The 27,630-nt window shown below is 45.8% G+C and overlaps 2 protein-coding genes across 4 annotated transcripts in view; one reads left to right on the forward strand and one right to left on the reverse strand.

Moving 5' to 3' along the window:
* The first annotated feature begins 1,122 nt into the window (after positions 1–1,122).
* On the forward strand, positions 1,123–27,358 carry LOC118292252 (chloride channel protein 1-like). The gene is made up of 27 exons (XM_047330343.1): positions 1,123–1,287; positions 4,773–5,067; positions 5,139–5,270; positions 5,400–5,528; positions 5,938–6,071; positions 6,232–6,309; positions 6,444–6,522; positions 6,609–6,734; positions 7,100–7,184; positions 7,569–7,670; positions 8,011–8,095; positions 9,913–10,068; positions 12,822–12,891; positions 13,286–13,396; positions 14,303–14,516; positions 14,633–14,766; positions 14,913–15,004; positions 15,147–15,278; positions 15,383–15,470; positions 17,004–17,086; positions 18,648–18,692; positions 19,511–19,615; positions 19,745–19,831; positions 20,075–22,869; positions 23,163–23,225; positions 24,336–24,789; positions 26,864–27,358. The coding sequence occupies exons 1-24, from the start codon at positions 1,237–1,239 to the stop codon at positions 20,510–20,512; spliced, it is 3,051 nt and encodes a 1,016-aa protein (XP_047186299.1). The 5' UTR covers positions 1,123–1,236; the 3' UTR covers positions 20,513–22,869; positions 23,163–23,225; positions 24,336–24,789; positions 26,864–27,358.
* Positions 23,426–27,630, reverse strand: part of LOC118292273 — a 31,010-nt gene continuing 26,805 nt past the window's right edge. For 2 of the 3 annotated variants that reach the window (XM_047330366.1, XM_047330365.1), the window contains exons 8-9: positions 25,673–25,807; positions 23,426–24,778 (exon numbers count right to left, since the gene is read on the reverse strand). In XM_047330366.1, the coding sequence (XP_047186322.1) occupies positions 24,332–24,778; positions 25,673–25,807 (582 nt within the window). In that variant the 3' untranslated portion in view covers positions 23,426–24,331. The remainder of the gene's footprint in view (positions 24,779–25,672; positions 25,808–27,630) is intronic. The other variant, XM_047330367.1, reaches the window with a different exon arrangement.

The raw sequence follows: 27,630 nt of genomic DNA on the forward strand, positions 1-27,630 counted from the left end.
AACAAAAGAGAAGGTCATCACACACACACACGCACACACACGCACGCACGCCTATAACCAGCACAGACACTATAACTATGCTGTTAAAGACACACAGACATACGTGTAAATGCACACGCCAACAGAAAATGTTGGGCCAAAAAACACAAGACGCATTTAAATGTTTTAGGATGAACACATCACGTAGGATAAAGCCACAATATATCAAAAGTTATACAGAGATACATCAGCTGCAACAGTTGAGCAGTTAATAATCAGCTCCTAAATTAATCGATAAAATGGTTCAATTCATTTTTATGAAATTTCTTTAAAACAAATCTCTGATTTCAGCTTTTAATGAAGAAAGAGCTTCTTAAATGTGAATATGTTCTGGTTTCTTTGCAGTCAACATTTTCCCAAATATTTTTGATAATCGATTAATCGGTTGAAGTAGTTTTTATGAAAAAGAAAACTTCTCATATATGAATATGTTCTGGTTTCTTTGCTCCTCTGTGACAGTAAGCTGAATATCTTTGGTGTGTGGACTAAAGAAAACATCGTCTTGGGGTTTTTGGGAAACACGGACCAAACAACATCGAGAAAAAACCACAGACAGACTAATCGGTTATGGTAATAATAGTCAGATGCAGCCCTAAATTATGTAAAAAGTAATGATCCCGTCAGAGTCAAAGAGACGATGAAGCACCTTATGTATCTCGGTGTGGATACAGCGTGACTGACGGCTAGACGCGTCCAATCAGTGCGTGGTTGCAGGTCGTAGGTGTGACGTCATGGCGGGACGACCCTTGACCCTGGAATCCTACCTCCCTGCAGACGGACGCTCCGACCGGCCAGCAGGTGGCGCTGGTGCAGCGACCAAGACATTACATGTGACTGGCAACACACAGGAGATGTGTTTGATGGACCGGGGTCTTATATGACCCCTGTGTGTGTGTGTGTGTGTGTGTGTGTGTGTGTGTGTGTGTGTGTGTGTGTGTGTGTGTGTGTGTGTGTGTGTGTGTGTGTGTGTGTGTGTGTGTGTGTGTGTGTGTGTGTGTGTGTGTGTGTGTGTGTGAGCGAGCGAGCGTGAGCGTGAGAGCGTGTGTGAGAGAGTGAGTGAGTGTGTGTGTGAGAGAGTCAGAGAGCGCGTGTGTGTGAGTGTCCTGGCCGGGCATCCAGCTCACACACACTCCCGGTAACACTGAGACCGACGGTGAGCGGCCGGGGGTTTATTTTTGGGTCAGTGACGGTGTGTCAATGGCCGCAGATGCGTCAGAAAGGAAGGCTCTGAGATACAAGCAAACGCTGGTCAGTGTCCTTCTCTTGTCTCTTTTTCTTTCTTCTCCTCCTCCCTCTGTTCTCGTCTCTCCCTCTCTCCGTTGTGTGTCTGCAGTTTCTTTCTCTAAATCACTTGTCATTCTTGCATGACGCACCTGTAGAGGAAGTGCAAACTACATGTGCATGAATGAACTACAGTGTGTGTGTGTGTGTGTGTGTGTGTGTGTGTTTAAAAGCTGTTGAAATGTTACTGCAACAAGGTGTCATCACCAGACACAACGTACCAGCCTGACACTTGTGTTCCTGGAGAGCTATTGTGTGTGTGTGTGTGTGTGTGTGTGTGTGTGTGTGTGTGTGTGTGTGTGTGTGTGTGTGTGTGTGTGTGTGTGTGTGTGTGTGTGTGTGTGTGTGTGTGTGTGTGTGTGTGTGTGTGTGTGTGTGTGTGTGTGTGTGTGTGTGTGTGTGCGCGCTCCACATTGTGAAGACCAATTAGTTGCTGTATAACCACTGGGTCACGCACATGGTCACACAACAGGTGCTTAAGACACTGTGCACCTCCTTCACCCCTGATCTTGACACACACACACACACACACACACTCACTTTGTCACTGTCTGTCTGTTTCCGTGCCGACCACCTGTTTGCTTCCCGTTCTGCGCCTCGTCTCTTGCTTTGTTCACCTACAGAAAGTGTGTGTGTGTGTGTGTGTGTGTGTGTGTGTGTGTGTGTGTGTGTGTGTGTGTGTGTGTGTGTGTGTGTGTGTGTGTGTGTGTGTGTGTGTGTGTGTGTGTGTGTGTGTGTGTGTGTGTGTGTGTGTGTGTGTGTGTGTGTGTGTGTGTGTGTGTGTGGTGATTGTCGGTGTGCGAGGGGAAACCCGATCATCGGCGCTAATCTCCCCCGTTGCGCGCAGTCACGTGTGTTGTTCTGGGACGAGGGGCGGTGGGAAGACTTTGTCCCAGAACATCTGGAGGATTTTCACCTCGGCTCTGACGGAGAAACATTCTCACGGGACGTTCAGCGTGTTCACAGACAGACCAGCAAACAAATGGAAACAAATATAACTTTTTTGTAAAATCAGAAACTAAATGCAGTCTGGGCAAAATCTGGGTGTTTGGCTTCGGAAATGTTCCCTGACTTTTACAAAACGTGTTTTGCTTTAGAATCGCTTACTTCCCCTTTAAGAGAGAGCCAAAACACCTGAGGTTCATTGTCATTATGGATTTATTTAGTGTAGATTTATGGGCATAAATAGCAGTTTCATCCATTTAAAAAATTTAATCTAAAACACAATGTTTGAATACTCTCTGAACACTCTTTTTTTTTCTGCGTCGCTAACAGTTAAATATTTTAACCATCGATAATGAAAAGATAAATAATTTTGAATCTGTTCATTTTGAAAATCCAGAAACGGTTAATATACTCTGATCACATGTCGTGATTAAATGGCTCTGGAACAAATGTGTATTTCTCTCTACAATCGTCAAAGACTAATCCATATGACTGCAGAGCCTCTGTGGTGTTGATTGGCTGATGGCTGATGGCCACGGTGACCTTGGTGACCTATACACATTTAATAGATGTTGAAAGTTGATGCCTGTGGTCGGTTCCAAATCGTGCCAACGCATCCAACCTGTGTCTGAGCGAGTGTTGGCGCTGTCGCCCATGGCAACAGAGTCATAAACCCGAGAAGAAAGTTTGTGCTTTCGTAATTTTGCGTTTGTGTATGTGCATCACATTGAACCGTACAGATGAACTGTACGTGGACGCCACGTTTGTTTTTGCTTGGTGTCCTTTTTGGTTCAGTTGTGTTCCTGTCGTCGCTCGGCCCTTGTGGGGGGTCTGGGGGGTGAATAACAGTTATTTCCTCGGTCGAGTCATTTTGCTTTGGTTTTTGTGGGGAAACGTTGACGATTGCCCCCAAAAAAGAAACGCTTCCTTGGCACAAAAGAAAAAAGTTTCCCACAAGCAAGAAACTAAAATCTGTACCTGGCGTCCGACTCTGCCGCGTAGTTTGTCAACAAGAAACCTTATCGGTTCACGCTTCCTGTCCACGAGGCCTCAAGGGACGAGGAGACAGCTGAGAGAGAGAGAGGGAGCGAGACGGAACCCGACGAGGCATCGAAAGGTGCTCTGATGTAGAGAGAGAGAGGTGTGGGAAGTGTAATGAGGTATATTGGATCGCACCGACGCTAAATTTAGCCCAGAGTAGTGTTTCACAGGCAGAGAGAGAGGAAGCGGAGAAGAGGGCAATGAAAGAAGAGGGAAGTGAGGGAGGAGACGTGATTGGTGCAGAGTAGAGTTTCACCCGGTTTCAGAGGGGAAACGCGAAGAAGAAGGAAAAGTGTGAAACACTGAGGTGAAGATAACGGAGGGGAACAGCTGACACGCCGTGTCCCGATCACTATGTGGTCGTGCTGAAATAATGATAACGCCTCCTTTTTCCACCGTCGTGTCACGTTGACCTTTTGATAATCTTGCTGTCGGACTGTGTCAGTGCTGCACCTCAGCATTATTTACATGAATCGATTCATCCGTCCAATATTCTCTCAATCAATCGATTAGTTGTTTGTCGATCGCGTTTCCCAAAACCACAACGGGGGTGTGTGTGTGTGTGTGTGTGTGTGTGTGTGTGTGTGTGTGTGTGTGTGTGTGTGTGTGTGTTTTTCTAAATCCACCCGTCCATCTGTGTCTGTGAACCTGCTAAATTAAAAGCTGTTGAAATGTTACTGCAGCAAGGTGTCATCACCAGACACAACGTACCAGCCTGTCACTTGTTCCTGGAGAGCTATTGTGTGCTGTTTATCGCTGTCACATATATGGAATCTATAAATCTTCAGTGGATCATTAGGACTCTGGTGACCTCTGGTGTCGGAACATAGTCATGTTTCACGTACTACACAAAAAAATACAGCCATGTTTTTAAAAAGTGGAATGTTTCAAAGCTGAAGTGCAGTTTCTGTTTTATCAACGAGTAAAAACAGCCCGATGAATATCTGTGTTCCATCGGGCTGAATAGTGAAGTTCAGTAGAACCACATCAGGTAGATGAGGACGCCTCACATTCAACACTGACACTTTCATCACGTGACTTATCTTGACTTTTTACAACTACACCAACAAACCTTTTCTATCTTCGCTACAGAAAAGGGGATTCTTTTAAATATCTAAATTCAAAATGTAGAGGCGGAAGATAATCCATCTGGCCCCAGATATGTTGTGTCATAAGAGGGAAGACAACACAAATGAAACAGGTGTCGGTGAGAGACGGAGAGCGGTGAGGGTCAATCTCTTCCTCCCTGGCAGGTTTTTCGTGAGGCCTGATAAAATCTCTGAGGCAGAATCCCGTGTTTCCGCTTCCGTACGACACGTGGTCCTGTCTTAATTTTAAATTGACTCTTCTCGTTCAGGAAGCAGCAGCTGTACTCCATCACGTCTGGGTATTCCCAATTATTTGGATCTCTTCTGTCCTAATTGATAAATTAACGACTAGTTGTTGTCCCCTGTCTCGATCCACAGCTCTATGGCGAGTACCAGGAGCACCAGGGAGGCTCCAGCCGGCGGGAGGCCACACGCCTGCTGACGGAGAGACAGATCAGGAAGCACGGCGACCGCCACCGCGGCACCGGGAGGACGCGGCCCGGGCTCGGCCGCCGCGCCGGCGGCCAAAATGGATACCACAGTCGCTACGGACAACACGGCTATCACGGCAGGCAGAGGAACAGGCGCCAGTCCAACATGGAGGCCGCCGCTGAGCCAACGGACGAACCGGACCTCGCGATGAGGAGGAAGCGCTCGTACTTCAAGTGCAGAGGTGAGGAAAGATTCAGGAAGTGAACACACAGATGTGCCCTTGGTCCTGATGTCTGTGGGGTTTTCTGTCAGACTGCGTCGCACGTGTGCAGCGATTCCTTGTGACCCGGTTGGGAGAAGACTGGATCTTCCTGGTTCTGCTGGGCATCACCATGGCTCTGGTCAGCTGGACCATGGACTACGCCAGCGCCAAGAGCCTGCAAGGTAGGATCACGTATGCCCCCCAAATAAATCAGTCTCTCAGTCTATCTCCATCCCGTTCGGTTTCTCTTAACCATCCTTCCTTTTTCCTGTCCGTCCCCCCCCCCCCCCCCCCCCCCCTCCCCCCTTCAGCCTATAAGTGGATCCACGGGGAGCTGAGGGGGAACGTCCCTCTTCAGTTCCTGGCCTGGGTTTCATATCCGCTGATATTCATCCTGTTCTCCTGCCTCTTCTGTCACCTGGTTTCCCCTCAAGCCATCGGTCTGTACCTCCGTCCTCAGGCGTCGTCACGCTAACCAATGTTTTAATACTTGATATCATGTCATGAATCATGTGGATTTTTTGAGCTAATTTTTTTGCGCTGAATTTTTTGCACTGAATTTTTTGACACTGAATTGTATTAGTCGTGACAGGCCTACACGCCCTCCTCGTGTTTGTGTTCTCGTGCCTGTAGTGTCCGGTGGGGTTTTTTAGGCGTAATGTGAGAATGTCATCCAAATTAATTTGGAGGAATAAATCTTACGACAACCAATGATTCTCAGGAAGTCAGGGAAGGATGTGTTTAAATTTTACAAATGGCTTCTGAGAGTCTGCAACAAAATGAATCCATTGATCTCTTCATCTTTGCCAATGGCTGAAATTCAACGCCAGCGACACCTTTCTGTCCCAGGTTCGGGGATCCCAGAGTTGAAGACCATCCTGCGAGGGGTGGTGCTCAAGGAGTATTTGACCCTCAAGGCCTTCGTGGCCAAAGTCTTTGGGCTGACGGCAGCGCTGGGCAGCGGCATGCCCGTCGGCAAAGAGGTGAGGGAGCCCAGATAAAGCTTAGAGTCTCTTTACCTTTGTTTTTCCCTCTTAGGCCGTGTTCACACCAAACGCGAAGCAAATTCAAAACCTCTATGACAAAGAAATGTAATTGAGGCTTGATGTTTTAGTTTCTTTAATCAAGTCCTCGTCCTCTCAGGGTCCGTTCGTTCACATCGCCAGTATCTGCGCCGCAGTTCTCAGCAGGTTCATGTCCTTCTTCTCCGGAGCTTATCAGGTGAGTTGATGTTAGGAACCATTTTGTAAGGAAAGAAAAAAATGATGATACCTGGTTAGATGTTCCACATTTATATGTTGTTGTTGTTCTCTCCCTCCTCCTCCTCCTCCTCCTCCTCCTGTCTGGATCAGTAGAATCCATACTGTTATACCGACATCCTAACAGTAGGCTGCGCTGTCGGGGTGGGATGCTGCTTTGGCACGCCGCTCGGAGGTACACAGACTGTTTCTTTTCTTTTTGAAAGAATCCAAAAAAAAAGAGTCATTACATTTTTTGTATTTCCTGTCCGTCTCCGTTAGGTGTTCTCTTCAGTATAGAAGTGACGTCCACATACTTCGCCGTGAGAAACTACTGGAGAGGATACTTTGCGGCCACGTTCAGCGCCTTCATATTCAGAGTTCTGTCCGTGTTCAACAAAGACGCAGGTACGAAGACGGAGATAATATTAATTGGTAGATGGATGGATGGATTTGCCTTATTGATCTCAAATCCCTCTGTTACAGCAGCAAGGTGCCAGGGACACAGCACACCAGACTAAGATTAAAAAATATAATGATATTATATCACAAATTCCATCTGCAAGACAATAGTAATATCATATTAATGATACTGATTTAATGTACTGTTCGTATCCTGCATGTTCCACTAGATGGCGTCGTCCTCCAACATGAACAGTCGCAACACTGTTTTAATTTCTGACTCTTATATTTGAACCATTTCATTGTGTCCTGCTGCTGTGAATAATAATATCCTATATATATATCACTAAAATCTCTTTTTCCTCCTCCAGTGACCATCACCGCTCTGTTCAGGACAAACTTTCGCATGGATTTCCCCTTTGACCTGCAGGAGCTGCCAGCATTCGCCATCATCGGGTGAGCGACTGGAAGAATGGACGCGATGACGCACATCGTGGCAGCATTGTGTGTGTGTGTGTGTGTGTGTGTGTGTGTTTGTGTGTGTGTATGCACGTCTGCGTTGTGTGTGGGTTTGCTCCAAACTTCCTAACAGACTTTATGCAAATGTAACATTTGAGACGTGGAGAATCAGCTAGTACTTTATCTTTAACCTCGGGGGTAAAAGAAAGGAGAGAGACAAAAATAATTATTCACCATAAATAAACACACAACCACACATATGTACACTTACAATAGATGGACATGCATGACCATGAGACCAGTTATTGTCCTATATAAAACCACTTTGTGTTTGAGTTGTTTTGCTTAATGCAAGGTCTTCAATTTTTTCCGTGCCTGCAGGATTTGCTGCGGCTTCCTCGGGGCATTCTTCGTCTACCTCAACAGACAAGTGGTTCTGTTCATGAGACGAACTAACGCCATGACCCGCTTCCTGACCAACCAGTGAGTGTCGTCGGGCGGAGATTGGGATTTGGTTTTGCTCACGGGAGCACCATGAATTATGTCTGAATGCTTACAGTATAATTATCGCAGTTGTTATTTGTGGTGTAAACATAGAAATAATCAAATAAAATCAAAATTGCTTGATTCATATATTTTCTGTTTGCTGCTTTCACACCAAATGCGACGCAAAATTTCTGCGTCTCCTCCTTAGGCTGAGGTTGTTTGCCAATTACTGTAACACATGGCTGCGATATGATTTTAATAACTTTTTTAAAATGATGATTTATATTTTATTCAAGTTTTTTGTTGACTTTCCCTTTTCTTCTGTATTCCCTCCCAGTCGACTCGTGTTCCCCGCTGTCGTCACCCTGGTCATCGCTACCTTGACCTTCCCGCCCGGGTTTGGACAGTTCATGGCAGGAGAGGTCAGAGTTCAAACCTTGTCATTGTACCTGCGTGTTGTCCTGACGGCCAGAGCTAATAAAAAAACCGCTGTAAGTAGTTGACATGTTTTTTAAAAAAGCCCACCAGGAAATAGATTTACGTGAAAGTTCACCTGCTTCAAAACAACACGGAACAAAGACACGCTTTCCAAATATCCATCTGCAGGATATCATAACCTTAGAAACAAGTCTGGACAGCAGGAGAACCCAGGATCCTTTGTGTCTTTGGTCTAAAGCAGCATCACTGTTTCTCTCCTCGTCACTGACGCCGCATCACATCACAGACTTGTGAGAGCTATTGAAGTTCAGAGTGTTTTTTGAGCCGTGACCTCTTCCTGCCACACGGACACTCGACACACTTTGATCAGCAGTTCAGTGGATGAAATAGCTTCACTGTGGGAGAAGCACAAAGGGAATTCATGTTGTCGTAACCTACAAATCCACGTCGGACATTTGGAGGTGAGCACAGGGGCCTACGACGGCGTATTAGGGCCATTGTATGAAAAAAAAATTAAAATTAATTTCGGACCATGGGGAGGGGGGTAATATTTGGAGTTAAAAGTCCAAACAATTGTGTTTTGTTTTTCAAGGAACTACATCGCTTCAGGATCACCACAGACAGAAACCCTGCGGTCTGGCTAAATCATCTTTATTTGAATGAATCCCCATACTCTCAAATTTAATAACTTTGTGATCACTTTTTTCCTAATATTTCTCCAATTTCAAAATTTTTCAATTGTATTTCATCTGTCACTTGAGACTCAAGTATCCAGTATCTTATTCCCCTGAGTTACGTCTTTATGAAAAACACAAGAATGTTTATTCTGGACATGAGAGATATCTTCTGATGGAGCCCAAAATATATAAATTATGATGGAAGAAAAAACTCTAGACAGAGTGAAGTACAGAGTGTAATCTGGATTAGCCCCCAATATACCTCTCTAGTCCAGATTATACCCCCGTTTGGGTTAATGTGTTTTCTGCTCCACTGGGTCTCGGAACCCGTCCCCACATGAGCATAAAAAAATCGTTCAAATCTGCACTTAAATGTCTCTCAACATCATATGAATGTCGGGATCCTCGTTCCTACAGCGACAGAATCTTCGGTGTGTATCAACAACTCACACCTACAGCGACGAGCTAATCATGTGTTTCACACACACACACTCAGAATATACCCGTCAGTGTGAACCAGGTGTGTGTGTGTGTGTGTTTCCGTACGTCACTCAGCGAAACCTTCATATTTTTTTTCTTCTTCTTCTTGTCGTACCCTCAGAGCAAATCTCTCAGACCCTCGTTGTTGAAATGTCTCACACCTTCTTCTCCTTTTTCTGACTTTATATCAGGAAAATAAAACATGGCGAGGAGTGGAACCTCTGTATCCCACAGATACTCTTTGCTGAGGCCGTTCAAAGATCTTCTGCATTTAGACTCGCGCAAACCAACCGGCCAACAGGAAGTACAAAAATCAAAATGACGTTGGTGTTGTTGTTTCCACTGCGGCGGTGTCATGTAGATGCGGGGAGGCGCCGGGATTTGTTGCCTGGGAGAGAGGGAAAAAAATTCTGTGCAAATGTGGAGCATAAAAATGTTGAATTAGTCACTTGTGAGTCACATGAAGAGAATGAGTCACTGGTTACGACCACGACGTACCCGTCTGCTCTCTTGGTGACTTCCTGTCTCTTCATCGTCCTCCCTCCTTCCTTCCCTTCATCCCTCTCTCCTCACCTACCCTCACTCCCTCATGTCTCACCCCACTCACAACCTTCCCTGCGTCCCGCTCCCCCTCCCCTCCCCAGCTGATGCCCAGGGAGTGCATCAACTCCTTGTTCGACAACTTGACGTGGACCAAGATTTCTGGATCGCCTCCTCCACTCGGCCTGGGCCTCTCCGCCGCCTGGCTGCACCCTGACGTCAGCGTGTTCGTTATCCTGCTGCTCTTCCTCATCATGAAGGTCTGTGTGTGCGTGCGTGCGTGCGTGCGTGCGTGTGTGCGTGTGTCCTCCCTCTTTTCTTCCTGACCAAGGTCAACAGTGCTGGAGAGCTGCCAGCTGTTCTAGCTTTCTTTAAAGCAGCTACACACACACGCCCACACACACACACAGGAGATTGACTGTCTCCCAATGTGCTCATGTACATATGTTGGTCTGGTCTATGCTGTTGATGCTCTGTGACTATGAAAATAAAAGACCCCAGTTGGACGAATGACACGAAAAAACTGTCATGAACATGTTGAGTTGGGATTGAACTGTACTAAAGATCTTGATGTCTAGAGTTTAGACATTTAGTCTAGTACTAGGGCTCTCTTTAGTGTAGTACTAGGGCTCTCTTTAGTGTAGTACTAAGGCTCTCTTTAGTGTAGTACTACGGCTCTCTTTAGTGTAGTACTAGGGCTCTCTTTAGTGTAGTACTAAGGGTCTCTTTAGTGTAGTACTAGGGCTCTCTTTAGTGTAGTATTAAGGCTCTCTTTAGTGTAGTACTAAGGCTCTCTTTAGTGTAGTATTAAGGCTCTCTTTAGTGTAGTACTAAGGCTCTCTTTAGTGTAATACTAAGGCTCTCTTTAGTGTAGTACTAAGGCTCTCTTTAGTGTAGTACTAGGGCTCTCTTTAGTCTAGTACTAGGGCTCTCTTTAGTGTAGTACTAAGGCTCTCTTTAGTCTAGTACTAGGGCTCTCTTTAGTGTAGTACTAGGGCTCTCTTTAGTGTAGTACTAAGGCTCTCTTTAGTGTAGTACTAAGGCTCTCTTTAGTGTAGTACTAAGGCTCTCTTTAGTGTAGTACTAGGGCTCTCTTTAGTGTAGTACTAGGGCTCTCTTTAGTGTAGTACTAGGGCTCTCTTTAGTGTAGTACTAAGGCTCTCTTTAGTGTAGTACTAAGGCTCTCTTTAGTGTAGTACTAGGGCTCTCTTTAGTGTAGTACTAGGGCTCTCTTTAGTGTAGTACTAGGGCTCTCTTTAGTGTAGTACTAGGGCTCTCTTTAGTGTAGTACTAGGGCTCTCTTTAGTGTAGTACTAAGGCTCTCTTTAGTGTAGTACTAAGGCTCTCTTTAGTGTAGTACTAGGGCTCTCTTTAGTGTAGTACTAAGGCTCTCTTTAGTGTAGTACTAAGGGTCTAGTACTAAAGGTCTAGACTTTAGACCTTTAGAACTAGACTAAATTACCAGACACGTCCTGTGAATTAACCCTTAACCGTCATCAGAGAAATGGACATTTAGTAGAGAAACACATTTTGGAATTAACATCAACTTAAGGTTTGGCTAAAATCTTTCCTAAATCCACTCTCTCTGTGCAGTTCACTGTTCACTATTACGTTTCGTTTTTCAAGTCAAACGTTTGCTCTACAGTCAAATAAGGCTGGTAAGAGATGTTATATAAATAATCCCTGTCAACAGGATATTAAAGCGCGTCACTCTGCGTCATACTCTACTGCACAGGTTTAGTCACGGTGCTTCTCAGCCGAGCAGAGCGGCTCCATGCAGTCAGAACTTAATGCAACCAAAGCTGAGAGCAGCTGGCTGCCAGTTCAACTCCTGTTGACACACACACACACACACACACACACACACACACACACACACACACACTTCACTCAACCTGAACCCAACCTCTTCTCGATTAATCGATTCATTGTCTGGTCCATAAAACGGTGAACAATGTCCAAAACCCCCAAGATGATCTTTTGTTTTGTCCACACACCAAAGATCTTCAGTTCACTGTCACAGAGGAGCGCAGGGTAGAGACGTGCTAATGACTTTTATCTTGTACCACAGTAATTACGCTCTCGAGCGACGGTGATAAACGACGTGTAGAATAATAATCTGCACTGTTAAAATGGTAATGTGGTGTTTCTCCAATCCAATCCACTCGAATCAAAATGGAAAAAGCCCAGCATGTGGTCTGTCTCTCTCACTCACACACACACACACTCACACACACACACACACACACACACTACAGAGCTTCAGAGAATCATTATCGCTGATGATGAAGCGCGTTCATCAGACGAGTTCACTTCCTGATGAGTTCACAGATTGTTTGGAGACAAACAGTGGAAGTGACGTGTGAACGCTGGTGAGTTTGGCTTTGATTTACAGAGCAGGGGAGTTTCTTACCTACTGGGTATGGAAAAGTATGCAATTGATTTTATTAATTTCCAGGTCTGGAAAAAAAAGAAAAGACTGTATGGACAAATATTAGTCTTTCCTGACTGAAGTCTAAACAGACGTGAAAACTAACGAATCTGAACTAACGAATAGTGAATCATTTGGTCAGTGATGAACGTCGCCATAGCGACACACTGTCAGTACCTGTCACTACTGTATCTACAAAGTCGTAGTTCACGTGTGAGTGTGACCGGCGGAAGGAAAAGTTACCCCCAAAAGTTTAATATCAATTTATTTAATATCAGTGTGAGTCCTGGAACAGGTGACGTGGGATTAGACGTATCGATATTTCAATATCAATCCGCAGAAACCGTGACACAGTCAGAATGTATGTGTTAAGACTTGAATTTTAAAATGTCTATTTACATTACATAAAGATATAACATAAAATGATGTATGATATTCATTTATAACACAAAATGTCACGAAACACATCCTGAACTTTGGTTCTCACTGGATCTTTGTCTAAAATTCCGTATCAACGTCCACTCATTCACCAGCAGTTCTGTGTTTTTCCTTCTGTCTGAATGTCGTCGTGTCGTCTCTCAGTTCTGGATGTCTGCGGTGGCGACCACCATGCCCATCCCGTCTGGAGCCTTCATGCCCGTCTTCATCCTGGGTGAGCAAAACACGACCGGCACCAAAACTTCAAATGAAACACCAGAAAGGTGCAAGATATGGGACCTTAAAAATGTGTCTCTTTTGTCCTGTGTTGAAAACTTCCTACAAAACTGGAGCGTCATGAAAAATTCATTGGTAGCAACTCTTCTTCCACTTTCCTGTCCGCTGCCTGATGAAGGTGAAAAGAGGCAGATTATTTATAAAATATAATTTCATTCATTTGAACAAACTTCACGGTGTAATCACGATGTTGTTTCCTCGTCCTCTCTAGCGTCTTTGTTTCGACTGAAGAGGTTTATCGTGACGTGATTTCACAAGACTTGAAAATGTAAATCTTCCCTGGTGAAACATGTTCATTTTGTAACGTGTCTCTTTGCTCCATCGTGATGCAGGAGCAGCGTTCGGGCGTCTGGTGGGAGAAATCATGGCCACGCTGTTTCCTCACGGGATCGTGTTTGACGGAATCCTCTACCGCATCATCCCCGGAGGGTACGCAGTCATTGGTTAGTTCCCCCTCTCCTCCTCCTCTTAGCGACTACCCACCCCTCTCCTCCTTTAATATTTAATCAGTACATGAATCAATATCAGACGTTCTAAAAGCCTCACTGTCGAGCTCTTCTCACCCCTCTTCCTCCTCCTCCTCCTCTTCCTCCCCCTCTCAACTGTCAACCTCCTGCTCCTTCAGCGTGTCAGCACTGGTCAACTTGTCTTCTCACTTCTTCTCCTTCCTCCTCCTCCTCGTCTCCGGCCCCCCTCCACTTGTCACCCTTTGTCAAGTCTTCCTCGCCACCTTATCCTCCTCGTGTCCCTCGCCATCTTTGTTGTGCTCCCCTTCCCCTTCCTCCTTCCCCATCAGAGAATGTGGTGGCTTCGCTCTGACAGTTAAGTGTCACCGTGGGTCTTCCTCTGCTCGGCCACTGACCCAGAAACGTGGCCTTCCCTTCGTCACTCATCCCATCGCCCTACAAACCTCATCCCTCCTCCCTCGCTGCCTGGATCCTTCCTTCCTTGCTTTCTTCCCCCACGTTCCCTTGTTCACCTCCTATTTTCTTTTTCCCTGGGATCGAAGTCACTGCTGTTTCCTTCTCCCTCTTTATTCCTTCTCTTCTTCCTGCTCTTCCTCATGTTTGATTCTCCTTTTTCCATTGATGTTGTTCATCTTCATTTATTTTTCATGCTCAGTTTTACCTTTGCTATTTTTCTGTCCCTTCCTTTTCTCCATCCCCTCCCATCCCCGTCACCTTTCCCATCTTTACATCCCAACTCCCTCCATCCTTATATCCTACCCTTTCTACCTTTCACCTCTTTCTTTGCTCCCCATCCCTCCCTCCTGATTCCACCACCCGCCTTTCTTTACCCCACCTCCCTCCCTCCCTCCCCTCATCCTCCCATCCCACGTCTCTTGACAGGAGCGGCAGCGTTGACCGGTGCCGTGACCCACACGGTGTCCACAGCGGTCATATGCTTCGAGCTGACGGGCCAGATCTCCCACATCCTGCCCATGATGGTGGCGGTGATCCTGGCCAACATGGTGGCGCAGGGCCTGCAGCCGTCGCTGTATGACTCCATCATCCAGGTCAAGAAGCTGCCGTACCTGCCGGAGCTCGGCTTCGGACACATGAGGTGACACAATCACACACATCCATCTCTCGACTTTCACGATTTCATGATTTACACATACTTCTTCGTAAACGTATTTTCACTCCGGTGCCGTGACTCGTGTGTCTCTGTCCCCACAGCCAGTACAACATCTTTGTCGGGGACATCATGGTGAGGAAGGTGAACTTCGTATCGTCTCAGTCCACCTACAGAGAAGTCCAACTCCTGCTGGACTCCTCTTCCCTCAAGTCCATCCCGCTGGTCGACTCAAAAGGTATACATATATTTTCATGTTGTTACGTTGAATCCAGGTTGTTCAGTTACTGCTGTCATCTAGACGCTAACTTGAAATCTTTGAAACGAACATCGTAGTCCAGCCACGACTGAACTCCAAAGTATTTTTTCCCTCGCGACCTCCAGAATCTATGATCCTGCTGGGCAGCATCGACCGGTTGGAGCTGCTGGCGCTCTGTGATTGGTGGTTGTCACCGGAGCGGAGGCTGCTCATGCAGGTGAGTGGCTGAAGCCTGTATTCTGTGTACTGACCAGCAGAGGGCGACTCCACCGGTTGTTTCTATAGAAGTCTATAAATTAAGCACAAGTGTCATAGTGTGTAATTTATCGATGTGTTTTACTCTGGATATTGATTCGCAGGGTCGCAGCCTCCAGGAGCAGGGCCACGCTCAGAAACACAGCTGGGAGTCCTTCGCCTTCGTGGACGAGGAGGGGGAGGACGAACAAGACGAGGAGGAAGAGGACGACGAAGAGGAGGAGGAGGAAGAGAAGGTGAGCCTCTAATTTATCACCTCTGTTTTCAAACCATCAGAGTGTGTCTTTTTCCCTTGGGAGTCCGCAGTCATTGTTTGCTGACGTCTGGTTGTCTCCTGCAGGGCGGCCCGGTGCAGGAGGAGAGGAACGGCCCCCTGCCGCCTCCTAAACCCCAGGAGCCCTCATCCAACCACACCGCTCCTGTTCCCGGTGAGCTCAGAGGACCGCCCAATATCTCCCAGTACATTTCTTAGTTATTATGACTAAAACATCTGTAATAACCTTGCTGTTGCCTTTTGCACTTGCTGCTTCTGGGAGAGAAAGCGTTGTTTCAACACAATGTGTTGAAGGAGGGTAAAACTTTCTCCAGGTCCAGTTTTTGAGTCGCCTGCTTGTTGAAATCAAATTCACCTTCCCGCTGGACTTTAGTCTCCACCCTCACGCGCAGTTCTAACGTAGAAGCCGAGTCCAGCTGCGGATAAGGACGGACAGAGTTTTCCGATCTGCCTCCATTAGCTCCGTTACACTCGACAGAGTCGTGTGGCACCGAGTCGAGGCCCGGGGAGCAAACGCCTTATGGGGCCTGTCTCAGTGACGCTGATTCCTTCAGACAAGTTTTGCTCACTGGGAGGATGGAAACTGGATTTTTTTATTTTCATTTTGCCATGTCCCCCCCCCCCCCCCCCCTTGTTTGCTTCTCCCACCAAAATAACTGTTAATGTGACTCAGCGTTTAGTCAGAGCCCAGATGGTGTGTGGAGCTCATCGGGTTCTCATATATGTTAAATGCATCGGCGCCCAGAAGACACAAGCTCGTCGCGTCGCTGGTCAGAAACTGTCTGAATTTATTTGATCGTAAGGAAAAGTGTGATATTATAAAAACAACAGGAACAAGAACAGCAGCAGTTATTGTCTTTTTCAACGTTTTGATGAGCCAGTGACTATTTTCCTCGAATCCTAGAAACAAGATATTAACAACTGATTTATGAGAAAGAAAATGCATGTAACTCACTAATTAGGCTTCTTGTAAAAACTCAGGACATTTGGTGTGAAGCTCTAAACAGATGGAGAATTTTATGTAATAGGAAAACTTGTACGTATGAACGTAATTTAACTTTACTGTACAGCAGCAAATCTGTCACCCGACTTTGAAATTTAAAAGCCATAACATTTCTACTACTACGAAATTATGTTTGTGATTTTTTCAACACCTCACGACTTTCAAAATTCTGATTTTCACTATTGTCTTTAAAAATTTCAAGTGACAAAATCAAATCATATCAATTTGAGTTTTTGCCGCATTAAGGTCAAAGACGAAAAAATTCCCATACATGATTTAAAAATCCTGAAAATTTCAGCTACCTCAGTTTTTAAGTCACGGTTCGTACCTCGGTATTTAGAGAGTAACCGGAACAGAACGCTTTTTAATTTTTTTTCTGCCCTCAACAGATGTCGAACCATTGGAATTAAAACCTCGGCAACTCTAACAGGGACGAGCGACGTAACCAGATGGCGAGTGTGAATGTGTGTGTGTGTATTGTGGCACCGGCGCCTCTTAGAACACAACAGCAGTCGGTCTCCTAGTGAAATGGTATCCAGGCAACAACAATGAGGAGTTGCTCGTGTTGCCGCAGTCTCTCGAAAAACCTCCATTTGCAACTTGGTAATTCTCTCCTAAAAGGTTTCAGGAAAAGCTTTGTTTGTGTAATTTATTGACCTTCACCCTCTGTTTCCTCTCGCACAGAGAAAGGTCCGCTGCAGTCGGTGAGGAAAACACTTGGGAGTCTCTTTGCCTCGAACAACAGGCCGACAGAGGGGCAGTCGCAGGTGTGTGTGTGTGTGTGTGTGTGTGTGTGTTCACGTCCTGTTGCTGCAGTAAACCTACAGTGCGTCTTCCTCGCGTCTCCTCTCTGTTTGTCGACGTTTCTTTGTCCTCTGTGTCTTTGTGAAACCTCTTTTCCTCTGTTCTCTCCGGTGTTCAGAGACGTTGGGTCTTTGCTCGGTAGCCAAAACATGTCCTCGTGTGTTCTGCGATAAAAATGCAAATCAAACTCCCCCCTTGTCATTTTGGCAACGCTGTCCTGAAACCACGTGCTCACGCTGGCACTGCAGGGATATCAATATTTATTCTTTTCTTTTTCGCAGGGTAATTTTTTCATGATCCGTGTCTGCTTTCTATTCAGGCACATACACACACGTAATGTGATTGACGGAGGCATCATGAATACACAACCGCTTCCTCGTCCTCGGACAAACTCCCCGAAGTCGACGTGTTTCTTTTCAGCCTCGTCTCGTGCGGAGCAGCCGGAGACCGGAGGTAGAGTTTTATTATTCCGCTCGTCGGTGAGCCCGGCTCGCGGAGGTGGAAAAAGAAATACATGTCATCCGAATAAAAAAACAACAACATGGACAATGAGCGCGTGCTTGTAAACTCGCAAGATAAGAATTTGATTTCTGCTGGCGGCTTGTGAATCGACAGTCTGATTCTCTTATTATGTTTTTTGGATTCAATCCTATTCCTGCATTGTTTTGTTTTTTTCTGGTTTTACAGATGCCAGCGTGTCGCAGCTCTTCAGCTGTGAATGTTAAACCGAGGCACAGTGGGATGTTGTCACCAGCAATCAAACCAAACCACGGCCGGAGTCTGGCTGTGAATCAGGTGTTTGACTGTTTCACAGCCACAGACGGCAGGTGACCAAACGCTGACCTTTAGAATAGGACGCCGCTGCGGGAACGGTGTCAGCATCTTGTGAATTCCTGCTCCATATATAATTGCTGCGGTTGCAGTGATTAAAGTACAATGGCTCTCGGGAGAGCTCATACGTCCAAGTCCCAAAACCCCCCCTACGAAACCCAACTTAAATCTACTACATCCAGATTTTCTTGATCCAGATCCATGCAAGAAAGTTCCATCCTTCCAACAAGTTTTGTGGAAATTAGTTCAGTAGTTTGACAGTGACAGAGGTATCAATGAGAAAGGCAATGAGACGTCACTGAATGTAGAGACACTGGGGGTGTGACGGTTAAAATCACGGTTCGGTTCGTACCTCGGTTTCTAAGAGTTACGTGAAATGAAGAAATGTGAAATTTGTCACAATCGCTGTGAAAGAGACAGAAACTCAATTTGAGTGCCTCTTTGAAATATAGATTAATCACTACAGCTCTGCAGAAACACATGAATCTAAAACTAAATGTAGAATAATCATGTTTTGTAAGTGACGGAGCATGTCAAGGAGAAGAAAACCAATTTTTACACATTTGCTGCCTCCACGGTAATTTGAGAAGGTTTTTCTAGATTTGGACTCAACAAACAGAAGTGACGGATGAGGATTGTTTTCATAAAATCATAATCATCTTTCGTGTGTCTCCTCTTCTTCTTCATCTCTAGGAGCCCTGTCATCCTCCCTTGTTTGACACAATGACGCCAGAAGAGGTACGGTACTGATGGTTTTACAGAAAGTGGTTGTTATAAAAAAAAAGAATGTATGTGATCAGTTTGGTTGTAATTAGTTATTTTGATACATGACACTACAGCACAAGATGGCGGCGCCTGAATCTGAGATATTTTAGCTTCACTGTCGTTCAACGGGAGGAAGTGGATACGTGTCGTCCATCTTTATTTACAGGCTTTGGCCTTCGACACTTTTAAGTTTTGATTTGGAATATTTTCCTTCTTGCCAATTTAGTTTTTCTCCTCTGCTCCGCACAAGTGGAACAAATCCCAAGAGTTGGTTCAAAGTTGACTTCCTGCAACTGAAGCTGTTTAAACCTCTCAAATGTCACCAATTCACGTCACGCTCAGGTCACAGGAGTTAAGAGAAGCTGTGTCACATTTTTAGGAGAATTTCAGAATTGGGGCACTTTTTTTTCAAAGTGCAGCGTGAAACGCAGCCAGAATGTTAAAAAGGAGACGTCTTCGTTTAGTTAAACAACGTTGTGCCTCCGGGTCTGTTCTGTTCCGTCTTCTGTCACTTTACTCTTCCTGGTTCTTCCCCCCACAAAACGCTGCTTAACAGCCGGCTGAGATGCTCGCAGGTAAAATCCATAAGAGGTGTCAGATAAACCAAAGATCCCCGCGGAGGGAGACGTCTGACGTGACACAACACAAGGTCTTTAAGGTTTCCTGCTGCTGAGGAAGCTTCACTTTTACCCAAACATTTCACTACTCGTGCGTCAGATTCTGCGTGAGACGACTGTGAGCCGACGCCAGGCCGGTGACCTCTGGGACCTTTGCGTCTAATTTTCCCGCAGATCAAAGCGTGGGAGGAGGTGGAGATGGACAAGCCGATGGAGATCGACGAGATACGCGTCGACCCCTCCCCTTTCCAGCTGGTGGAGAGGACGTCGTTGCACAAGGTGAGAGAAGAAAGACAAACGTGGGGGGCGTCGCTGGAGGTCGGCGAGTTAATCCCAGTGCTGCTCCTGCTCTGAGGAACTAGTTTGCCTCGTGATTTGTCTCGTGACCTTCTCCTCTCGTCTCCACAGACTCACACCTTGTTCTCGCTGCTCGGCCTCAGTCACGCCTACGTGACCAGCATCGGCAAACTGGTGGGCGTGGTGGCGCTGAAAGAGGCAAGAAAACCGCAGTAACGCTCTCTCTCTCTCGATTGAAGGTCGCCTATTATCACCAAAAAGCTCAGACGTCAATTGAATCACGTTTCTATAGATCTACACGTCGTCATAATGCATCAACTTTCAGACGCATCCACTTGGTTTTTGTTCCACGATTTGCTCCGAGCTTCACCTGTTGTTGTCTCTGACTCCTCCTGTTTTACTACCTAACCCTTCATCCCCATCTTTTCCGTCCTCCTCCAGCTGCAGAAGGCCATCGAGGGCTCCACGCGCTCTGGCGTCCGTCTCCGCCCCCCCCTGGCCAGCTTTCGCGACATCAGCAAACACAACTCTGTCGCCAAACCTCCGCCTTCTTCCCCTGCCGCTCCTTCCTCCGCCTCCCCTCCGTCGTCTCCAACCGTCCCGCCTCACCACCACCCCCAGCAGCAGCAGGCGAACGAGACGGAGGTGTGGATCGAGGGCGTGACGGGGGTGGAGGAGGACAGCGGCGGCGGCAGCAGCAGGAGTTGCAGCTTCAACAGCAACCTCACCCTCCCTCCCTCCTCCACTCCTCCCCCGGTGCCTTCCTCCGCCACTCCACCCCCTTCTCCATCCTCCTCCTCCATCCCTCTCTCCACCCTCAGGTCCCTTCAGGGTCTCCTCGAGGCGGGTGGAGACAGCGACGATGAGCCGATGGTTTAGATTAGATAAGAGTGACGTGTTTTTTTATAATTATTTTTTTTAATGGGTTGAGTTTTCTGTTCTTAATTTGTTGCTCTGGTCTTTGGACACTCATTTACCTCTTTTTGTCGTTACTGATTCTGTCCGCTCGCTTCACAGACTAAACCTTGGCTCCGCCCACCACGAGCTCCTCATTTTCTCTTCCTCGCTTCGTTCAGCCTCAGAGGTTCAACCAGTTCGGGAGAAACTCCAGACTGAGGTGCAGCCGCAGACACACAAAACTCTTAAAGTCACTTTGTCACAGTTAGTGGCTCCGCCTCCTCAGTATCTTCTACCTCCTTAATCATACTGTAGTTTACACATTTCAAATCACAGAGAGCTCACTTACAAATAAATGTTTATATATACAATATAAATATATAATATAGAGTCCGACCGATAAATCAGTTGGCCGATAAAATCAACTACTCACCGAAATATCGGTATCAGCCTTAATGTTTGCCGATTAATATTTACAGCGTAATACATGTATAAAATTCTTAACGAATATATTTTTTATATTAGTGTTTTCTTTTTATTTATAGTAAAGTTTATGGTATAACTGCCTGTTTTTAATAAGAGTTTTGACGAATCATTGCAGTGTCTGAATTTTTTTTACTCCCCAATATCAACATAGGCATCAGCCCCCAAAAATCCATATCGGTCATTTTGCATCTTGATGTTTTAATTGACACATTAAATATGCTGTATTGGAAGAGTAACACTAAACAAAAAGTGAGAGTGGTTCTACATTACCTCATCGTTCTTTTTTATTTTCATCGGAGGAGAGCAGAAGCCATTGATTTTTTTGTTTTTTTCACTGGCAACAGAGCATGTGGACGGCAGCAGACTAATGGAGCTGCTCAGTCCACTGGGGAAAAAGAAGAATTGGCCAAACGACCTCCAACACTTGTGTGACGACCTTGTGGATGCAGCCTCCGAGCTCATCTCGTCACGGTGGAGTTGATGGTGGAGGAGCTGAAGGCGGCTGACGGCGGACGAACCCCCCACTGCACGGATCCTTCCTCCGTTTCCACAAACAACGCTGCCTCTCTCGTCATTAGTACTTAAATCATTTTTACTTATAATGCAGTTCATTTTTACAACAATTTACAACATTTGACATTTATCGTCTTGGACTCTGGTACTTCAGTGTTGTAGTTGTATCTCAGTGTTACGCTGCGTTCACATCAAACGCCACTGGAATTCTTCACGCCATGACAGAACGTACAAAGTCTTTGCAGAGACGGGGCGACGTGAATAGCGCAAACCTCGCGCCATTGGCTTACTCAAGTAGAAATATTTGAACTCAACGCGATCTGGCAAAAGCCAAATTTAGAGTCGAGATCATCCCGACTTCCTTTGCTTCGTGTTTGGTGTAAAAGCAGCTGTGAAGAAGTTTATGTGGAGCCTCACAGCTAAGGCAACCAAACGATGCAGATCATGAAATCATAATCTCCAATGTACTGGAGAGAGAATGGATTCATCTCCAACGCAGCGGCTGAAAAGAAGCTTCGACACCACATTTAAATCTGCTACATCTGGATTTCCTGGATGTGCCCCAAAATGTAAGGAGTTCTTTCTTGGTCAACGTCCCATCATTCCACCAAGTTTCGTGGAAAAACCTTCCACAGTTTTTACGTAATCCTGCGGACAAACCAACAAAAGCCAACCAACGAACAAACTAGAGAATCGCTTAGAAGATCATCGGCCAACTGTCTCCTTAAAATCAAGCGAGCTGCACCATAACTCATCAATATCAGTCCACCACATTTGTCTGATGACTTTCATCCAGATCCAGGAATTAATCCCTGGGAAATTACAAAAGATGTCAACAACAAAAAAACAAACAAGCAAAACTTCATTTTGCAACCTTAAATAAAGTGATGAGAAATTCATCAAATTTGATTCACTTCTCTCTTGGCCCATGTTCCATCCTTCCACCAAGTTTCTTAAGAAAAATCCGTTGAGTGTTTTTTGCGTGATCCTGCAACGAGCGTGGGTGAAAACAACCTCCGTAGCTGGAGGTCTTTAACTGGGAGGAGCGACGTTCAGCTCCACAAGTGACCTGTGCACATCACACAAGTGTTAATGTCTCCAATGTTTTCACTGGATGTCTATTTTCTTTTTCTTTTCAATTCCTTCCACATCCAGAAAATGTCATTCTGATAATGAGACGCGCTCAAAGTCAGTTGCTGCTAATTAAACCACGTTGAAGAAGCTTCTTCCTCGACTGCCTTGATAATTGCGTTCGCTCATCACGTCGTTGAACTTCTGTCCTCGCCCTTCATCGCTCTCATCATCATCATCATCATCATCTTCCGGACTCCGTTTCTCAGGTGCTGTTTCTGTTTTTTAAAAAGTCTTTAGACCTGCAGATTTAACAAGAAGCGTTTTTTTCTTTTACGTCTTGTGTGAATCACAATGTGTCTGTTTCTTAAAGGGAGAGTTGTTTTGTTTTCTCACGTCTGAGGTTGCGGCTGATGTATTTTTATTATTTATCTTAAAGGAGACTCGGATGTTATTTCAAAACTTAAAACAGATAAAACTGTGAACAATGTTGGCGAATAAAGTTTTATCTAAGTGAAATGCTTTAATTGTTGTTTTTTGAATTTGACCTTTATTTGAACAGGGCTCAGGAAACAGCAGCTCATCTTTACGCAACGTCCCGGGTCAAGAACCGAACTCAGTCCAGGTAGGATATCCAGAATACGTCGCGTACGCGTCGAGTCTTCAGACGTAGCTGGAAACCAGAAATAGAATCGGCGGTGCGCCACCATAAAGTGTCCCCTGTCGGTTGCACAGTTGGTTGCGGTTTGCAACTTTACCACCAGATGTATTAACGTTTTAACGATCGTTTAGTCGTCAAGCAGCATTTGATGCTATGAAAAGAGCTACATTAATAAAGTTTATTGTTATTAATCATTAGTAAAACTCCTGGTGGAACAGAACAGCAGCCAAAAGAATGTTTCCCAGAATATATATATATTTTACACACAGACAAAGCTACATTCGTACAAACATACATACAAGTCTTACATTCATACAAATACATTGGTTTATTAGATTTTTTAAATTTCCTTTTTCCCCTCTTTTATTACAAAGAGCAATTTGATATATTATTACTTTGTATACTGTGTTATACACGCTTAGGGGCTGGGTCACTGTTGAAAAGCATGCACTTAATTTTTTTCTGGTTGTGTCCAGATCATTTGTTTGTCGCAAATGACTCCGAGGATCCGACCCGACCGGGGGTTCGTGGCGTCGGGGTGGGGGGGGGGGGCAGCTCAGCCCCGGGGGGCTCAGGTGAGCTGTCAATCAAACCCAAAACACGTGTATAAAATGGAACCGCTCCCTGTTACCGGGCACATTTCACACTACGACACGTGTGAGTTATTTGCAAATACTATTTGACCCCAAGTCCGGTCGTGTCCATGTTTGTTGTATTGCACTGAATTTCTTTTTAAATTATTTTGAAACTAGGCCCTTTGTTCTTTTCCTATCTTAGTTTTTTTTTTTATGTTGAGAGTTTCAGATCCATGAATCAATCTTGTCACTGAATCTGTCACCTACCTCAGAGTTTATTAGTTCGTCACCTCATTCGTAACATTCCTCATTTCCCGCGTCGACTTTTGGGGCTTCCTGGCGTTTCAGTCTGTGCACATTTACATCCCACGTTTCCATTTTTTGAAAAAAAAAAGTCTTCTCCTATTTCTTCTCCTGGGTAAATAGTTGGGAAGGGGTCAGGATAATAGCTTGATTTGATTACTTAGAGTATTCATTTCCTGTTTTGTTTTTTTGTCAGTCTGTTCGTGAAACCGCACGTTTCAGTTGGTCGCAACAAAGACAACGGCGCCCTCCTCGGTTTCTTCCTCCAGCGATTGGATGACGCAGGGCGTGACGTCGAACAGTATCCTCTCCTTGACGGGTGTGCCGCTCTGCGCGGACAGTCCCGGGCTCGAACCTCTGGCCGTCGAGGGCGCCTCCTCCCGCAGCGGGGACGGGGTCAGAGAGCACGGCACCGGCTCCAAGGTCAGCGTCACGTCTTCTACCTGCGGAGAACGGAAGTGACACATTCAGCCGAAGGACTGCAGCTGTTCCGGTTGTTCCAGTTCCATAGAGGCGACTCACCTTCGTCAGCTCCTCCTCCTCCTCCTCCTCTTCTTGCTGTCCAGGGATTTCTCCGGGCTCCTCCCCGACTCCGACCATCTCAGCCATCTGCCCGCTCAGCTGCCCGGCGCTCTCCACCTGCAAACCAGGTCAGTTTTTACAGATTTGCTGCGCATTGTGCACTGACTATACAAAAAACTGGACTTTGAACGGGGTCGCTGGCATTTCAACGTGTTTTTGATCAACGAACGACACCGGCGCTTCAACGTATCCAGTGTATCCTAGTAACAGACCAAACACACACAAATACAAGGAGAGGGGATGGACAAGCAGAATATGAGCTCTCCTGAATTGACGTCAGCGCGGTTTCCCTGTGCAGGACATCAGAAAGAAAACAAGGTTTGGCAGGTACGACAGACACAGATGCTGAGTCCAAATGCCTCGGGTAGTTTAACAACGTGTGGACCTTGCAGCATGCTACTCTGAGGACCAGGCAGATTTAAGAATATCCGGACTTCCATCAGACCCGCTGCAGGCTTCTCATGCAGACTTTCGGCAGTGCTCCATGCAGAGACTTCCAGCACCTGTCTCCTACCTTTCCGACTTCCCTGGCAGCCTTTCCCCATCATTCACTGCACTATAGGTGTGTGCTAATTATCTCTGCTGATATAAAACAAGGCCAGACCCAGAAGACAAAAGAAAACAAAGACACATGTATGAAAGTCAGGCAGCAAAACGGCAGATTATCAACAAGACAAACTAAACTCGTCACGTTTGGAGACTTGTGCCCGATGGATGGATTGAACGACATAGACTTTAACTGGCAACACAATAAAACATTGTCACGGTCGCAGCGACTGTGTTGTTTCACTCATTCAACAATAATGACTACAGGAAAACGTCTGTCCTGTTTTCCACCGACTGTCGCGCAGCCCTGTTCCCTCGTGTCAGAATTCATCAAAAGCATCATCTCGTCTGCAAAAAGACTGGAATCTCGACTGTTTTGGATTCGGCGGGCGAGCGAGGGCTTACCTGGTGTGCCTCCGCCTGCGCGGCGCCCCACAGGTCAGCCAGGCGAGGGTGGGTGGGGGGGCCGAGGCTGTGGATGGTGCTGTTGGGCGTGGCCTGGAGGGACTGGGAGGCACTGGGAAGCCTGTGCTCCAGAGACTGTGGACAAACGAACGGGGGAAAATGAGAGGATTAATACGGGTTTACTGGAAAATCAGTTGCTATTTGAGTTGTTGTTGATCTACGGTCGTGACTCAGCAGTGAGTCATTACCGTCACCAGGGAGGTTATGTTTTGACCATGGTCACTTTGGTTGTCCCACCCTTGTGGAAGGACGGGTCATGGGCCAAGAAAGAACTGTCAACCCACCGTGATCTCGAGTTTTTGCATTTCGACCAGCACATGTTGGTTTTTTGCAACCGCACGTAGAATTTGGGGGTGTAGTCTGACTGAGATGCACCGACTGGATGGACTACCTGTCAATCACACACCGCAATGCACACATTGGGTGCTTCATCGCCAATGAAGATTTTTCTATTGATGAAGACTTGAAACTAGAGATTGAACCATAAACTCCTCAGGATAAAATGTTTACTGGCGTCATAAATCAAGTGAGAAGTAGTCTGTATAAACAGGCTTCTTTTTGTAACCAGAGAGTCGCCCTCTGGTGGTGACTCCACAGTAAACAGGCTTCAGGCACTCACGCATTGGCTTCATTTTCCAGAACCCGGTGACTACGTCTATTTTCATATACAGACTATGGAAATTGGTTTATTATTGTGTTTTTATCAATCTCGTATCACTCCTCCTTAATGGAGATTATGATTTGGTGTTTTGTTAAGGAGACTAATTGGGCCTTGGGCGGAGGAGTGACATTCTGGTTTAATTTTAAAACTTTAGTTTTTCCCTGGAACAGAAAAAAAACCAACAACAATGCCGCCACTCGCTAGAGATTTGAAATAACCCACACAGCTCCTGACATTTCCGGCTGCTCGTCGATGAACGACAACAAGAAGTTTTTAAAAAGTCAGGACAAAAGAAATGACAACGCAGTTTTCTTCCTCCAGAATTTAGCACCAGAGACTCTTTAAAACATCGTCACTAATAATAATGTTCTGCCTTTAAAATGTGACTCATGGCCTCATCCTCTCTCCGATTCTCTGAAAAGCCTTATTATAATGTGATGTAATATATATTCAATGGCCTCCTTCGCCAGGGCAACCAACACACGGCGAACGAGCTCATTTCCTTTACGGTCTCGGATCAGCGCACCTTTTTCCTGAGACACAGTCCCCGACATTTTCAGGTAATTATTTCATAGCCCCTCTTATTTAATGAGAACGTACCGACGCCAGAGAAGTTCAGCGAAGCCCGAAAACATCTCTGGGTGTCACAGTTCGTCGTGACTCACTTCACTGGTGGAAAAACTTTCCCCCCGCTGAAAGTCAGCAGCTGATTTTACACCAACAGCAGCAACACACAGCCTCGGCGTGTTAGAGGAAATGAAGAAGAAATATTTAAACAGCTTCACGTCAACACCTAAATCACGTATGATGCCAGTAAGAGCCTGGTTGGAGATCCGAGATCTAAGCAGCGCCGGGGAACGGTTTCTCCTGCAGATGATTTTTGTCTTCTGAAACTAAATGGAATTTGCTGATGGGAGGTTGAAATGTGATGCTACCGAAATAAAATCCACTTTGTCTCACAGGCATGGCGACTCACTGTCTTCAGTGTCTTGTGTTTGACTCTGTTCTGTAACGGTAAGCTAATAGTCAGACTGTCGCTCTACTGACCTGTTTTCTATCTTTGAGACTGTGATTTTGTTCGAACCAACTATTAGTATTAGCGTCTAGTGGTGTGAACGCACCTATAATCTATGCGGTCAACCAACTTGTCTCAGAGTTTTCATTTCTGTAAATCAACAACAAACGTCCCATCCAGGCTTCAAACTATTTCTCTGGATTCTTAATCCGGGGTACAAGG

Source organism: Scophthalmus maximus, chromosome 22 (assembly GCF_022379125.1).
Source record: "Scophthalmus maximus strain ysfricsl-2021 chromosome 22, ASM2237912v1, whole genome shotgun sequence".
Classification (NCBI taxonomy): Eukaryota; Metazoa; Chordata; class Actinopteri; order Pleuronectiformes; family Scophthalmidae; genus Scophthalmus; species Scophthalmus maximus.